The following is a 16,546-nucleotide window of genomic DNA, read 5'->3' on the forward strand; positions in this document are numbered from 1 at the left end:
TACAAATGCCTTTTTTGAAAAGATGGGCACAAATTCCCAACAACGCTCTTCAAATCTTGTAAATAAAAAAGGTCCCAGAGGAGTGGAGGCTGTTATAGCTTCAAAGAGGGGCCAACTCCATATTAATGCCCATGATATTTGAATGGGATTTTCAACAAACTCGTACAAGTGTGATGGTCAGGTGTTCACATACTTTTGGCTGTGTGTATATAATGTTAATAAGGCATTAACTGGTTCCAAACCCTATCAGCACCTCAATGTATACATGTACACAACGTGCCGACATGCCAGAGAATGGAGATATACACTACCGTTCAAAAGTTTGGGGTCACCCAGACAATTTCATGTTTTCCATGAAAAGTCACACTTTTATTTACCACCATAAGTTGTAAAATGAATAGAAAATATAGTCAAGACATTTTTCTGGCCATTTTGAGCATTTAATCGACCCCACAAACGTGATGCTCCAGAAACTCAATCTGCTCAAAGGAAGGTCAGTTTTATAGCTTCTCTAAAGAGCTCAACTGTTTTCAGCTGTGCTAACATGATTGTACAAGGGTTTTCTAATCATCCATTAGCCTTCTGAGGCAATGAGCAAACACATTGTACCATTAGAACACTGGAGTGAGAGTTGCTGGAAATGGGCCTCTATGCACCTATGGAGATATTGCACCAAAAAACAGACATTTGCAGCTAGAATAGTCATTTACCACATTAGCAATGTATAGAGTGGATTTCTGATTAGTTTAAAGTGATCTTCATTGAAAAGAACAGTGCTTTTCTTTCAAAAATAAGAACATTTCAAAGTGACCCCAAACTTTTGAACGGTAATGTAAGGTGTGTGAGGAAATTGACTACCTTCTTTACATTGCGTCTCTCGGCTGCAGAGCGAGCCAGGCACAGCCGAATCATGTACATGAGTAAACCCGGAATGCGCAATAGGTCCATGGCATTACCAATGAAGGCTGATGCAATGACATAGTTAACAAAGAAAGCCCCATTGTCTGGAAGAAACACACAGCTGAAGCAAAGAGAGAACATCATTTCAGTAAAAATCTATGGACAGTCACATCAAGAAATATCTATTTTGAGCTGTTAATGTGATGTTGAAATGACAAATGGCACTGCTCGCACCATAATATAATATAACCCGAGCTTATATTCAACTGATAGAGGTATGGTATAATATTCGCATAACCCCTTAAGGTATAGAAAAGCCTGCTCGTGCATTAACTTACTCGAATCTCATTGAGCCGTGGGACAGGAACGTCTTGTCAAAAAGCCAGCGAAAAAACAAATGCAAACTACATTAGGAAAAGAATGAAGACAGAGCACATTACTAAAGAGACAGCGCATCCTCTCAAAGAGAAAATACTTCAAATACTAAATGACAAGCCAACCCAAAGTGTTTGCAATAAGGACAAATGTGCAGCCTACATCTGCACATAAGATTCACAGGAATGTATATGCCCAGAGGAGTCTGTGTGATACACATAACTTTTCAACATATTGAAAAATATTGTGGATTTAAAGCCTATGCACTAAGGTAAACAAGTGTAAGATAGCCAAAAGTGTCCACGTTGCATTTCCCTCCGGTCACTGAAGAATTTGATGCATTCCAGCTTTACCTGCTGAGTCCCAGAGACGGCAGCAGCAGGACCATAAAGATAAGGAAGGTGTAGCACTTGTGCATAGTGGTCCTGTTCTCCCCAGAACTGTTAGAAAAAGTCCCAAAAACACCAGTGAGGGAAAAAAAAAACAATTGTAGCTTGAAGTGTGTCCAACAAAGTAAGTAGGAATGATTTTTGTTCAGCTTTGCACAGCTTAATTAGCAGCTTTTCAATATTAAATATAAACTGAACATAAACTAAGATGTATAAAATGCACAACAAGTGTCAAAATGCACACAAGTCTTAAGCTTTCCTCTCTCTCCATTATGTGCTCTCTTACAACGCTAGCTGATGTGAGAAATAAAAAAAAAAGTAAGGAGGAGTTTAGTGTGTACCGTGTCCAGTGAGCCTCAAAGAAAGCGGAGTAGTACACGATGGTGGGCAGCAAGGCCGAGAAACACCACAGGAGCAGAGTGGGGAAGAACTGGGTGACTATGGGATTCTGGAAATCCAGACAAAAGGACAACCACAGTGAACATAGGATGGGGGTCAGAAATTAATATCCATTTATTACTTTTTTATATCTAACTTCTCATTAAGCGGAGTCCTAAAACACTATGTCCTGTGTTTCTTTTTAATCTGATTCTGTGACAAACTGCGAAGTCAAAGTCTCATAAAACACGGCATGCATGTACCGTAGAGTGAGGGCAGTCATATTCGTGCTCCACGTAACAGCTACTTACATTCAGGTACTCCACAGGTTTTGTTACGTTAAACTTATCCATGGTAGATATGATGATGGCAGGAGTGGTGAGAAAGAAGAGCAGGAGGAAGAGGCAACAGTTGATCATAAAGCAGCGGAGCCACCAATATATGCCACCTACTGATAAGTGCTCCCTGCAGGAGAAATGATAAAATTACTACCTAAATTATGCCTACTAATGCCCCATTTGTCCAAAAAGGGCTTTGTCTGTTTTACTGTCTGTCTGTGTGGTGAGATGGACTGCTTCAAACTAACGTACTTACCAGTAGATGTTCTGTGGGTCAGGAGCATAGGTGACTGACCAGTTGTCGGTCAGTAGGTTGCTGCTGTAGGGCGAGGATTTGGCCTCACGCTGACAGTGACAGCCATGAAACTTACACGCATTAAAGTCCTTAAGAATACTAAGAAGGAAAAATACAAATATATTAAGTCGAGGAAACTCTGAAAAAACAAGCGTTGCCAGGCGAAACAAACCTCGCCCGGCAGCACTTATATACTCCTAATAGTAAACATCTGTCTATCGGCAACCATTTTTGAGCTATAATGGAAAATATGCTATTTTGACTGATGACCTTGACCACCCTGACCTTTAACCCCCAACCACTATGGAGACTGTCCAAGCTACCCCATCATGCAGCATATGGTTGGAAGTAGAATTGAAAGATGCACCTTTTGGTGATGGTCTGAAGTCAAAATGATGAATTTGAAGAAAGTTATCGCAAAAAAACAATTTTGACCTTACCGGTGACTTTGACCCGATCACCCTCAAAATTTAATCAGGTAATCTATGGACCATTGCCAACCTACCCTGAAAATTTTAAGTCAATCAGTGCAACCATCTAGATGCTAGATTGTTAACAGACAGATGCACAAACAAACCGCACTGATTACCTCACCTCGCTGACTTCGTCGCAAGCAAGGTAATGAATAAAACTGATAAAAGTCTAGAAAATTCTTCAGGTTTTGTTTTCTGCCAAGAGAAATTAAAAGTTCAGCAGAAAGCACTAATGCACCATTTGTATCTGATATTAACACGCATCTTAAGGGGATCGTATGGTCAAAAAGTGTGCAACAAATAAATCATCAGGCATTACGCTGAAATTCCTGTGTACTGGGTATGTTCTTAAAACACAACATGTATAACTTTTATAAAAATACAGGGGCACTGTTATTATATTTGGACCTATTTAAAACAAACAAACAAACAAAAAAACAGGCAGATACTATCGATCGAGATGCATGTAAACAGAATCGTGAGTCTGTGAAGATGCCAATAAACTGCAGGTAACACATTCACAGTACATCCAGAACAGTCTCTCAAACCTACAGTGCAGTCATGGCTTCATCCTGGAAGGTGACGAAGGCCATGTCCAAAGGCTTAGTCCTGACCTTCTCTTTCTCGTTCTTATAGTCGTCTCTCAGCTTGGTCACCAGGTCAGTATAGTAGTTCATTGCCTCTTTCTGCAAAACACCATATCAGTTTTAATTTTCTTTAATACAAGGTCAAAGTTACATACGAAAATATGTCTGTGTTCGCATGAAAAATTCTGCAGACTGAGCATGGGTATCTGTAGATAATTATGATTCTGCACCACTAGAAGTGAAGGTGTGCCGCAGGGATCAATCCTGGGGCCTGTCTTATTCACTATCTATAAAAATAACCTTGGTGTAGGTTTAGACCCAGAAAAGTTACACCTCTATGCTGATGATACAATTGTCTACACCACGGCATCATCGTTACAGACAGCGATAGATGCATTACAGTCTGCCTTTAGCCTGCTACAAAGTTCCCTAGTTAATTTGAGATTGATACTAAATGCCAAAAAGACAAAATTTATCATTTTTACACGTTCTCGCTCATCACTTACTAATTTTACAATTTCAGCACTAGATGGCACTCATCTAGAGAGGGTAAATTCTTATCAATATTTCGGGGTATGGCTTGATGAAAAGCTCAACTTTGGAACTCGTATTGATAACCTCCGAAAAAAGCTAAAGACCAAAGTTAAGTTTTTATTTTCGGCTGAAAAAAACGTTTCCCTTTTGTTGTTAGATTGAGATTGGTCCAAAGTACGTTTCTACCAATTTTAGATTATGGTGATGTATACCGGTATATGCATGCTCCTATTTCTTTTTTGAAAACGTTGGATGTAGTGTATCATGCTGCTTTACGCTTTGTAACAGACGCAACAGCAAGAGCACACCACTATAAACTGTATGAAATGGTTCTATGGACGTCACTGTTGCTCAGAAGGAAAAGTCATGTTCTGATTTTCATAGTTAAAGCATTGACTGGTAAATTACCACCCTATATCGGTAATCTGTTGTCATGTCAAACCAGTGCTTATAGCACAAGGTCATCAAATAAAATAATCTTGAACATCCCAACAACACGAACAGTGTTGGGCAAAACTGCCTTTAGCTCATTTGCACCATATGCCTGGAATGAACTTCAGAACATACCAAATCTTGAGTTATGACCCTCTCTCGACGCATTGAAAAACCTTTTAAAAACAACTATTACAGAACAATGTCATTGTTTCTCACCTAGCTTCTCTGGTTCCTTAACACATCTTAACTGTACCCTCCTCTATGTCTTTTCTTTATTCTTTGTTTTCTTTCAGCTGAATGTTTTATTGTAGTGTGCATCTTCTGTTATGGTCTTTGTATTTGCTGTAACTTTTATTTGCCGCCTATCTTGGCCAGGACTCCCTGGCAGAAGAGATACTGTATCTCAATGGGACCTTCCTGGAAAAATAAAGGCTAGCTAAATAAATAAATTTAGAGATAACCGGAGAGATTACCATCACAAACACAAAAGCACAGCAGCATTCATTCATCAGTTATATACATTAGAAGGTATACTTTATTACATAATGTGTTATATTTCTTAGATAATGATGCAACCCCAAATCAGAAAAAGGTGGGATGGTACGGAAAATGCAAATTTAAAAAAAAAAAAAAGAAAGCAGCGATTCCTAAGTTTACTTTGACTTGCATATCATTTCAAACAGTAGGAACAGTTTCTTATTCTTTGGTCAACACAAAATCCCATGACCTGAGGAATTTTTTCCAAACTTGCATGCTGCAATACATATATACTTACATGTCATGACATTCATGCAATAAATTATGCTGATGAATTACTTTCTTTAAATTTTAGTTATGTAAACCAACATCATGATGACATTTTTGATTCTTGACAAAAATATCAATCTAGTATCTTTTCATTTACATCTTCATACATGATATTACACTGTTGTGTGAAGATAAGAAGTTTATCTTTGAGTGGTGAATGTACATCTCACAAGTGAGCGAAGTGCAGGAGTGAAATATTTTTCAACACGAGAAGAGTTTCGACTTTCATTAGGCTTCAGTCAGGGGAAATAAATGTTCGGGCATTTTTTGGTTTTGTTGTTTTACATACTTCAAGTGCATATACCCAATTCAAATTTATACAGAAAATGTCTTGACTTTGTACCTATAAATCTCATCTCATCTCATTATCTCTAGCTGCTTTATCCTTCTACAGGGTCGCAGGCAAGCTGGAGCCTATCCCAGCTGACTACGGGCGAAAGGCGGGGTACACCCTGGACAAGTCGCCAGGTCATCACAGGGCTGACACATAGACACAGACAACCATTCACACTCACATTCACACCTACGGTCAATTTAGAGTCACCAGTTAACCTAACCTGCATGTCTTTGGACTGTGGGGGAAACCGGAGCACCCGGAGGAAACCCACGCGGACACGGGGAGAACATGCAAACTCCACACAGAAAGGCCCTCGCCAGCCCCGGGGCTCGAACCCAGGACCTTCTTGCTGTGAGGCGACAGCGCTAACCACTACACCACCGTGCCGCCCTGTACCTATAAATATGAAAAGTATTTACACAGTAGCATAAACAAAGATAGATAAAAAAAAAAAAAGGAAATTCATGGGAGGAAAGCATTTAAACAATACAAATTAACATTAGGACTTGCAAAGCCTTTGTTGGCAAGTCCAGCTTTGAGATGTCTAGAGTACGAAGTAATTAACCATTTACAGCATTGTGGTTCAGTTCTTGCCCATTCCTCTTGGCACATCTTCCTCGATTCCCTAAGGTTACAAGAATCTCTCTGATGAACTTGCAATATCAAACCCCCCAAAGATAAAGTCAGAAGACTGGCTCGGCCATGTAAGCACCTTTTCCATCTTTTTTTAGAAATCAGTCCTGAGTTACTCAGATGTATGTTTGGTGTTGTTGAAAGATAAAAGATTAAAATTCTCCTCTAATGTGTTCTGGTACATTGCTCCATTCAACAAAATAAATCTTGGCAACAGCTTTTATGACACCTGGTGCAATTTGCCCAAGAACTTTATTTATATTTATGCAACCAGTTTTAAGTGTCTGAATACTTTTTTCCCCTGATCCTTTTTTAAACTCATCTTTGTTTATGCTTACAAGTACATACCTTTTGTTCATATTTAGAAGTACAAAGGCAAAAGATGTACGCGTACATCTGAAGTGGATACTGCCTGGCTAAAAAGAAAATACAACCCAAAAAAGTCACAATTTGGATTTAAATCAGCAAATACTTAAGAGCCTTTGACTGGATAATTACTGCAGTGATTAAATGTTTCAGCTGGCAACAATTCTTTTAATCCTAACTGATGCAGTGAGTAGCTTCTCATTTCTTTATAAACCATGTTGGAAGATGCATCACGTAGTCATGGAAAAGAGGTTACTGTCCCTGTGTCCGAAATCGCTCACTTGTTCACTACTCCCTACATAGGGAATTACTATATAGTGAGCTCATTGGTAAAATGAAAAAATGCTTTCAGACACTAGTCCGTCGCGCTGGTATTTACGTCATTACTGTCACACAATTAAAACGTGCCAGATTGGGCGGCTGGTGGGTTTTCAAAGTAATAAAATACATGCATGTATTTTTGTGATAAATCCATATTACCGTATTGGCCCGAATATAAGACGACCCTGAATGTAAGACGACCCCCCCCCCTTTTCCAAGTTCATCTTTGGGGAAAAAGTTTTTTGAAGACCAAATGTTCATTCATATAAAGCGTGCGTATTTATTTCAAAATTCTGTTTAAAATTAGAGGCTTTTGTTTTTCACATTTAAATAGAGGTCATTTCAGTCTCATTTCATAGAAGTAAAAAAAGAGGCTAAACTGCAGGCTACTAGACAAGCCAAATTAAAACATTTAAATTGCATTAATTCAATAATTAATAAACAACTGAAACAATGGAAAGAGTAGTTTGCTAAATTACAGCTACTCAGCACAGAGATCCTCAGCCTCACTTTGCTCACTCTCACTGTCCTCACTTTCACTTTCGTTTTTGGCGGCATTTTGTCTAGTCCGCGAATTTAAGACGACCCCCCTTTTTAAGAGCTATTTTTTACAACAAAAACACTGTCTTATATTCGAGCCAATACGGTATACTGAGCGTATTTCCCACATTAATCAATACAAAGTACCTGCATCTTTCAGTTCTTTTAAATCAAGGCTGAATACTTTCTTCTTTGCCGCTGCCTTTTATTAAATCAAATTTGAGACTTTTAATTTGATTTCGTTCAGCGCGACCGCAATGCATGATGGGATATATTGCTTGGTTAGTGACCATCGGTTGTACACTACTTTTCGTGATGCATTGTGGGATACTTTGAGTGCACTATATAGGGTGTAAATAATCCTCACTAAGGTTTTGGACAGCACTACAAAATGGCGTCCTCACTATATAGTGCCCTAGAGGCAATGGGTTGGGTTGCCCCCAGATCAGGCAATGGGTTCTAACAGCACGCATGCCAGAATGGGGTTTTGGATAGTTTTTGTTCACTGTTACAGTTAAAGTTTGAGTTTTATTGAAAAATTGTAAATCATTAGAGCATAATGATTATCATAACTATACCTGCTTTTTAATAAACTCTGTTAATCGCTTTCCTTTCATTGAACTAGTGAATACATAGTAATAAAAAGGTCATCGTCAGGACAAGTGAAAAAGCTTGCTGCTTGTCCGACAGGATTGGAACTAAGCTGCTGTGTGGCCACTTGTGAAAACCACTTGTTAGTGAGACTAATCAGGTTTTGGACAGCACTACAAAATGGCGTCCTCACTATATAGTGCCCTATAATAGTGAGTAGGGAGCGATTTCGGACACAGTCTGTTTCAGGAGAGTCAAATTACTGGTCTGCATCAAACAAAAAACAACTAAGGAGATTGCTGAAATGGCTGGAACTGGGTTAAAAACTGTCCAACACATAATTAAAACCTGGAAGGACAGCGATGAACCTTCAGCTTCATGGAAGAAATGTGGCTGGGGGGGAAAAAATCTTGACTGACAGTGATAAGCTACTTCGAGTTGAATTGTTGGAAAAAAAAACCCTGACAACAGAACTCATTGCTATGTTTAATAGTGAAAGAAAGAGCACTTCCAAATGCATAATGCAACAAGAACTCACAGGATTGGAACTAAGCTGCTGTGTGGCCACTTGTTGTGAAAACCACTTGTTAGTGAGACTAATCAGGAAGAAAAGGCTTCAAGTTGCTATGGTGCATAAAGATTAGTCTCTGAAGCAACGGAAAAAGGTCACATAGCCTAATGAGTCCAGATTTACTGTATTCCAGAGGGACTGGTGCGTCAGGGTAAAAAGGAAACCACATGAAGCGATGCACCAGTCATGCATAGTGGCCACTGTACAAACCTCTGGAGGCACTGCTGTGATCTGGGGCTGCTTCAGTTGGTTGGGTCGAGGCTCAGCAACATGACGTGGCAACAAAATGAAGTCAGCTGACTGTCTAAATGTACTGAATGACCAGGTTATCACAGCAATGGATTTTTTCCTTCCCTGATGGCACGGACATAAAATTAGTGGTCAAATTGTAAGAGAGTGGCTCAGGAAGCATGAGGAATCACTCTCGCACATGAATTTGCCACCACAGAGTCCTGGACCTTAACCCATTGAAAGTCTTTGGAATGTGCTGGAGAAGACTTTATGGAGCGGTTTGACTCTCTCATCAACACAAGATCTCAGTCTGAATGGAAATAAATGTTGTTGCATTGCATAAAGTTGTTGAAACAATGCCATACGGCCATAATCAAGGCCAAAGGCTGTCTAACAACTTACTTTTTTTTTTGCCAGTGTTTATGGATTTCTTATACAGACACGAGTGTCTTACTGGGAAATACGCTACTTATATTTTTCATGAACTACGTACATATTTTCCAATATCTTCACCCGCGAGGATATTGATGACGTCACTCCCAGCGTTTTCCCGCTGACTGGACGGCTGTTGTCAAAATGGCGAACCAGTTCAAAATTAAAATTCCTTTTGATGAACTTGCGGGGTTTTTTTTGTATGTAGCTGTGTCTAGATAATAAAAAGAATATTACACAGTGCTGTGAAGATATGAAGTTTATCTTTGAGTGGTGAACATGTTTCACTAGTGAGCATATTATATTTTACACACACACACACACACACACACACACACACACACAAAAAGTCTTAGGCACCCTATATTTTTTTCATACAAACTTTGTTATAGATTTCTATTTTATGACTTCTACATTATGGAGTCAGTACAAAAACATTTTAGAGTCCAAACGTTCGTTTTCTAGCACAAAATTAAATGTTACAGAAAAAAAAGCTTGTATCTGAGCAGCATATTACATAACAGAGCACTTTTCAGATTAAAAAAGAAAACATACTGAAGGCTACTGGGTTTTGGTACAAAATTAAGAACTGAGTGTGACAAAGTAGCAAAAGGTCATCTCACACTAAATACTGACTTTGTTTCATTTATCAGGCTTACTGCTGTTTCTAGTATTTTTTAATGTTGAAACATTTTCATTATTTTTAAGCCATTTTTGGTCTACAGCATGTCTTTACATGTGCCTAAGACTTCTGTACAGCCCTGTGTGTGTATATTTTATATATATATAAAAAAGGGTTCAACGTTAACTTTTTAATCCACTTATCCTGTCGGACAAGCAGGAAGCTTTTTCACTTGTCCTGACGATTACCTTTTTATTACTATGTATTCACTAGTTCAATGAAAGGAAAGCGATTAACAGAGTTTATTAAAAAGCAGGTATAGTTATGATAATCATTATGCTCTAATGACTTACAATTTTTCAATAAAACTCAAACTTTAACTGTAACAGTGAACAAAAACTATCCAAAACCCCATTCTGGCACGCGTGTTGTTAGAACCCATTGCCTGATCTGCAGTTTTAAGAGTCTGACTCACCCAAATTCAAAGCTTCTGGAGGAAATAAAATTAAATCTTGATTAATCCAGTAAAACTTGAAATATAAATTAATAAAAAAAAATTTAAAAAAGGAACTGAAAGAAAACAAGTTGGACATGATAAGGGGGACAGAATCAGGTTGTGAATGAAAGCAAACCGTGAGTTCAACACCGTTGTAAAATTCCAACAAAATATTTTACGATGTATTAATGTGAACCATACAAAAGAAAAACACGTTGAATGTCTGAATGAAATGAAGATTTACCAAAGATTTTATTTTATTGAGGTACTTGATCACCATTTCTCAGGTTTTGCTGAATTCAAAGTCTAATAATCTATAATTAGATATTACAACGTGGTTACTTTTACACACGCACCTGCTGCACTCAGCTTCCCTGGAATTTCGTAAATAACACGGCTGGATCACTGAGGGGATTCAACTGGTTTTACTGGAACTTTATTGATGCAACACTTGAATAATTACTTAAAAAATGGTGATTTTCAATAATCCCTAAAATATGTGGCTCCGAAAAGTTGGCATATCAGGTGAAAATTCAAATTCAATCCAAATTGCTTGAAACAGCTCTCACTGAATTCAGAACTGAATGTAGAACAAGACACTTTTTACAGAATTAAAATGTTTATCCGTTCTTGAGATATTACAAATCAAAGACTGAAAAAAAAGCTTCATTTTTAGAAAACTGCTGTATTATGTATGAGGATCACATGGTCTAAAATGGGCCTCATTAACAAATGAGATCAAATGTTTTTTCTTTTTTAATTTCCAAGATATTTACATGGAATATCTAATTACAGATCGGCGCTACGTGCCTCATCAGCTCATATACAACTCGTTTTCGTGGAATAACTGTTTTTTTATGCATTACACACACACACCGCTCAGGGTAAATGAGTGCACCCCCTTTGAAAAGTAACATTTTAAACAATCTCTCAATGAACACAATTTCCAAAATGTTGACAAGACAAAGTTTAATATAACATCTGTTTAACTTATAACGTGAAAGTAAGGTTAATAATATAACTTAGATTACACATTTTTCAGTTTTACTCAAATTAGGGTGGTGCAAAAATGAGTACACCCCACAACAAAAACTACTACATCTAGTACTTTGTATGGCCTCCATGATTTTTAATGACAGCACCAAGTCTTCTAGGCATGGAATGAACAAGTTGGCGACATTTTGCAACATCAATCTTTTTCCATTCTTCAACAATGACCTCTTTGATGCTGGATGGCTCAACTTGTCTCTTCAGAATTCCCCAAAGAAAATAATTTCTTTACACCACAAAGGTGAAGGCTACAAGATCAGCAAAGCTTTACTTATCAGTCAGAATACTGTAGTAAAAGTGGTACAAAAATTTAAAGGAAGATGGAACTGCAACCATCTCACAGAGACGTCCAGGTCGTCCACAGAAGTTAACACCTTGACAGGAGCGTCTTCTGATGAGAAGGGTTGAAGAAAATCGGCATGCAAGTTCACTGCAGTTATCTAAAGAAGTAGAAAGCCAAACTGGGGTGACTATTTCCCGTGACACAATACAGCGTACACTGCAGAGGAACGGCATGCATGTCGCCATTCCTGTCGCGGCGAACGCCCTTTTTGTCAGCCGGTATGCACGCGTGTTAATTACTCACCTGCGCGCAATCAAGGAGAACAAATCGACACGCTGACTTCCTGCTCGGGTGCGAGGACTGAACAGCAAAAAATAGGCTGCTGCAGCGCGAAATACAAACTCGATCACTTGCCAAGCATTTTGTGAAGCTGTGTATTAGTTTTACCATTGTTAAGATCTGAACAGACAGCCGGTAAGCTCCCGTTTATTTTATTTTGCTGTGAATGCAAGGAAATTGTTGAGCTGACGGGGCATGGAGATGCGGGGAAAATGTTTGTGTTTGTAGCGTCTTAAGGTTCAAATATTCACATGGCACTTTGTGTAATTGTTGGCTGGTAAGGGTTATTGCAACTTGCTTTGTTTGGTCCGGTAAAAGGTGTGGCAACTTGCTTGGTCTCATGTTTGAAATGGCCCAATTTAGATGTGGTTTGATGCGTGGATATTATTGTGCTGAATCCTTGGGTGCCAGGGAAGACATGGTTTAAAAGCATGCATCTTTTTCTACTTGCATACAGTGCATGTTTAAAACAAACTGAAAGTATTTCATTGCTAAAATGTTTATGGTGGATATGGTTTGTAAATATGTAGGTTGGCTTGTTACTTACTGGGTTTAGTAACTTGCTTAATTCATTATGGCCCTTGTGGTTAAAATGCATTTTAATATTTTGATGCATTTACATTGAAACAATTAATTCAAAATCTGTCTTAAGTTAAAGTAAATTCTATCTATTTTCACATACATGTATTTAATGTTAAGCTTTTGATAATCATTTTTTGTGTAACTGTTTTTACAAAAAGAAAAAAAACTGTGCAAATTGGTAAATGGATGGTGTTTGTCGTTTAAGGTTTTTCCACTTGCAAAGGAAAAAATAAAAGGAAAAAGATGGAACAAAGGCCTGGTTTGAGTGAATTCCAGTTTTAATGTTCAGCACTGGTATTACCCTTCAAGTGTGGGATAAGCACAGCAAAGGAGCAAAACACTTGACAGATGCCGTCCACGAAAGAAGCCTCTCCTAAAGCCCAGGCACAAAAAAGCCCGCCTAGAGTTCGCCAGGGCCCATGCTGACAAAGATGAAGACTACTGGGACTCTATACTCCGGAATGATGAGACCAAGATAAATGTTTTTGGAACTGATGGCTTCAAAACTGTATGGCATCGAAAAGGTGAGGAATACAAAGAAAAACGCATGGTGCCTACAGTGAAACATGGTGGTGGCAGTGTCCTTATGTGGGGCTGCTGGTGTCGGGGAGCTGCATTTCATTGATGGCATCATGAATTCACAGACGTATTACTCTATACTGAAAGAGAAGATGCTACCATCACTCCGTGCCCTTGGTCGTCGTGCACGTTTCCAACATGACAATGATCTTAAACACACATCTAAGGCCACTGATGGATTTCTGAAGAACAGGGTGAAAGTGATTCAGTGGCCAAGTACGTCTCCTGATCTGAACCCAATCGAACATCTATGGGGAATTCTGAAGAGACAAGTTGAGCATCACTCTCCATCCAGCATCCAGTCACTAAAAGAGGTCATTGTTGAAGAATGGAAAAAGATTGATGTTGCAAAAATGTCGCCAACTTGTTCATTCCATGCCTAGAAGACTTGGTGCTGTCATTAAAAATCATGGAGGCCATACAAAGTACTAGATGTAGTAGTTTTTGTTGTGGGGTGTACTCATTTTTGCACCACCCTAATTTGAGTAAAACTGAAAAATGTGTCATCTAAGTTTATATTATTAACCTTACTTTCACGTTATAAGTTAAAAACAGATGTTATATTAAACTTTGTCTTGTCAATATTTTGGAAACTGTGTTCATCGAGATATTGTTTAAAATGTTACTTTTCAAAATAAATAAATAAATATATATACACACACACACACACACACACACATATATATATATAAAGATCTCGTACACACACACCATACAAAGCTGACGCAATCCTACTGATTATGGTCTGTCGTAGGATCCATGTGTGCTAGATGGTACACACCTTTATATATTACACAGGTCATTTGCCTCATATGGGTTTTGGTTAGTCTATTAAAAGCAGTCATTTCATGAGTTACAGTGTGCTGACATTTGTACCAATGAAGGCCTGATCACATTCGGTTAGCTCATTTGCACCTCTTGGGACTTCATTAAATCCTCACACTGTGGCCCACACCACTGGGCCAAAAGTGAACCACTTCAGCACAACAACTTGTGTTCTAACATGATTCTGTATTTCACATTCTATATACCCTCTAGAGGCCTCACCTGCTCACAGCATTTTATGGCACAGCAGCAGAGGTGGCCACATGGTTTGGGGTTGATCATCGTGTGCACATGTTCCCTGTTAAACAAGTCCGTGTAGAACTTCTTGCTGCGTTCAGCCTTCTTCCTGTGGAGAGAAGCTCGGTAATGACCTTATCACCAATCTGTCATATAATTAATCTTCACAGCCCACAAGCATGCTTTTAGCTATTTAACAGAAATGAGTTGCACACGGTTCACAGTCACCTTTCAGAGTCCAGAGACATGAGTCTGGCCACATCATAACAAATACGAGCTTCCAGTACAACACAATTTTCATATGCATACCTGTGTGTAAAGAGAAGAGAGATAAGAGAGGAAAAGAGAATTCAATTAGTGACTAATTTTCTGAATCAGTGCAGGAAAATAAAAAAAAAAAAAGAACCTTGTTTATACAGTGGTGCTTGAAAGTTTGTGAACCCTTTGAATTTTCTATATTTCTGCATAAATATGACCTAAAACAACATCAGATTTTCACACAAGTCCTAAAAGTAGATAAAGAGAACCCAGTTAAACAAATGAGACAAAAATATTATACTTGGTCATTTATTTATTGAGGAAAATGATCCAATATTACATATCTGTGAGTGGCAAAAGTATGTGAACCTCTAGGATTAGCAGTTAATTTGAAGGTGAAATTAGAGTCAGGTGTTTTCAATCAATGGGATGACAATCAGGTGTGAGTGGGCACCCTGTTTTATTTAAAGAACAGGGATCTATCAAAGTCTGATCTTCACAACACATGTTTGTGGAAGTGTATTATGGCACAAACAAAGGAGATTTCTGAGGATCTCAGAAAAAGCATTGTTGATGCTCATCAGGCTGGAAAAGGTTACAAAACCATCTCTAAAGAGTTTGGACTCCACCAATCCACAGTCAGACAGATTGTGTACAAATGGAGGAAATTCAAGACCATTGTTACCCTCCCCAGGAGTGGTCGACCAACAAAGATCACTCCAAGAGCAAGGTGTGTAATAATCTGTGAGGTCACAAAGGACCCCAGGGTAACTTCTAAGCAACTGAAGGCCTCTCTCACATTAACATTAGCCAATGTTCATGAGTCTACCATCAGGAGAACACTGAACAACAATGGTGTGCATGGCAGGGCTGCAAGGAGAAAGACACTGCTCTCCAAAAAGAACATTGCTGCTCATCTGCAGTTTGCTAAAAGATCACGTGGACAAGCCAGAAGGCTATTGGAAAAATATTTTGTGGATGGATGAGACCAAAATAGAACTTTTTGGTTTAAATGAGAAGCGTTATGTTTGGAGAAAGGAAAAAACACTGCATTCCAGCATAAGAACCTTATCCCATCTGTGAAACATGGTGGTGGTAGTGTCATGGTTTGGGCCTGTTTTGCTGCATCTGGGCCAGGACGGCTTGCCATCATTGATGGAACAATGAATTCTGAATTATACCAGCGAATTCTAAAGGAAAATGTCAGGACATCTGTCCATGAACTGAATCTTAAGAAAAGGTGGGTCATGCAGCAAGATAACAACCCTAAGCACACAAGTCATTCTACCAAAGAATGGTTAAAGAAGAATAAAGTTAATGTTTTGGAATGGCCAAGTCAAAGTCCTGACCTTAATCCAATCGAAATGTTGTGGAAGGACCTGAAGCGAGCAGTTCATGTGAGGAAACCCACCAACATCCCAGAGTTGAAGCTGTTCTGTATGGAGGAATGGGCTAAAATTCCTCCAAGCCAGTGTGCAGAACTGATCAACAGTTACCGGAAACGTTTAGTTGCAGTTATTGCTGCACAAAGGGGGTCACACCAGATACTGAAAGCAAAGGTTCACATACTTTTGCCACTCACAGATATGTAATATTGGATCATTTTCCTCAATAAATAAATGACCAAGTATAATACTTTTGTCTCATTTGTTTAACTGGGTTCTCTTTATCTACTTTTAGGACTTGTGTGAAAATCTGATGTTGTTTTAGGTCAGATTTATGCAGAAATATAGAGAATTCTA

The 16,546-nt window shown here is 38.6% G+C and overlaps 1 protein-coding gene across 1 annotated transcript in view; it reads right to left on the minus strand.

Moving 5' to 3' along the window:
* tmem63ba (transmembrane protein 63Ba) overlaps positions 1-16,546 on the minus strand; it is a 163,752-nt gene that overhangs the window by 23,642 nt on the left and 123,564 nt on the right. The window contains exons 11-19 of the mRNA XM_060925387.1: positions 14,775-14,855; positions 14,532-14,655; positions 3,701-3,834; positions 2,637-2,774; positions 2,354-2,507; positions 2,006-2,112; positions 1,629-1,715; positions 1,239-1,304; positions 859-1,021 (exon numbers count right to left, since the gene is read on the minus strand). Of these exons, the coding sequence (XP_060781370.1) occupies positions 859-1,021; positions 1,239-1,304; positions 1,629-1,715; positions 2,006-2,112; positions 2,354-2,507; positions 2,637-2,774; positions 3,701-3,834; positions 14,532-14,655; positions 14,775-14,855 (1,054 nt within the window). The remainder of the gene's footprint in view (positions 1-858; positions 1,022-1,238; positions 1,305-1,628; positions 1,716-2,005; positions 2,113-2,353; positions 2,508-2,636; positions 2,775-3,700; positions 3,835-14,531; positions 14,656-14,774; positions 14,856-16,546) is intronic.

The sequence above is a fragment of the Neoarius graeffei genome, chromosome 7, assembly GCF_027579695.1.
Source record: "Neoarius graeffei isolate fNeoGra1 chromosome 7, fNeoGra1.pri, whole genome shotgun sequence".
Lineage (NCBI taxonomy): Eukaryota > Metazoa > Chordata > Actinopteri > Siluriformes > Ariidae > Neoarius > Neoarius graeffei.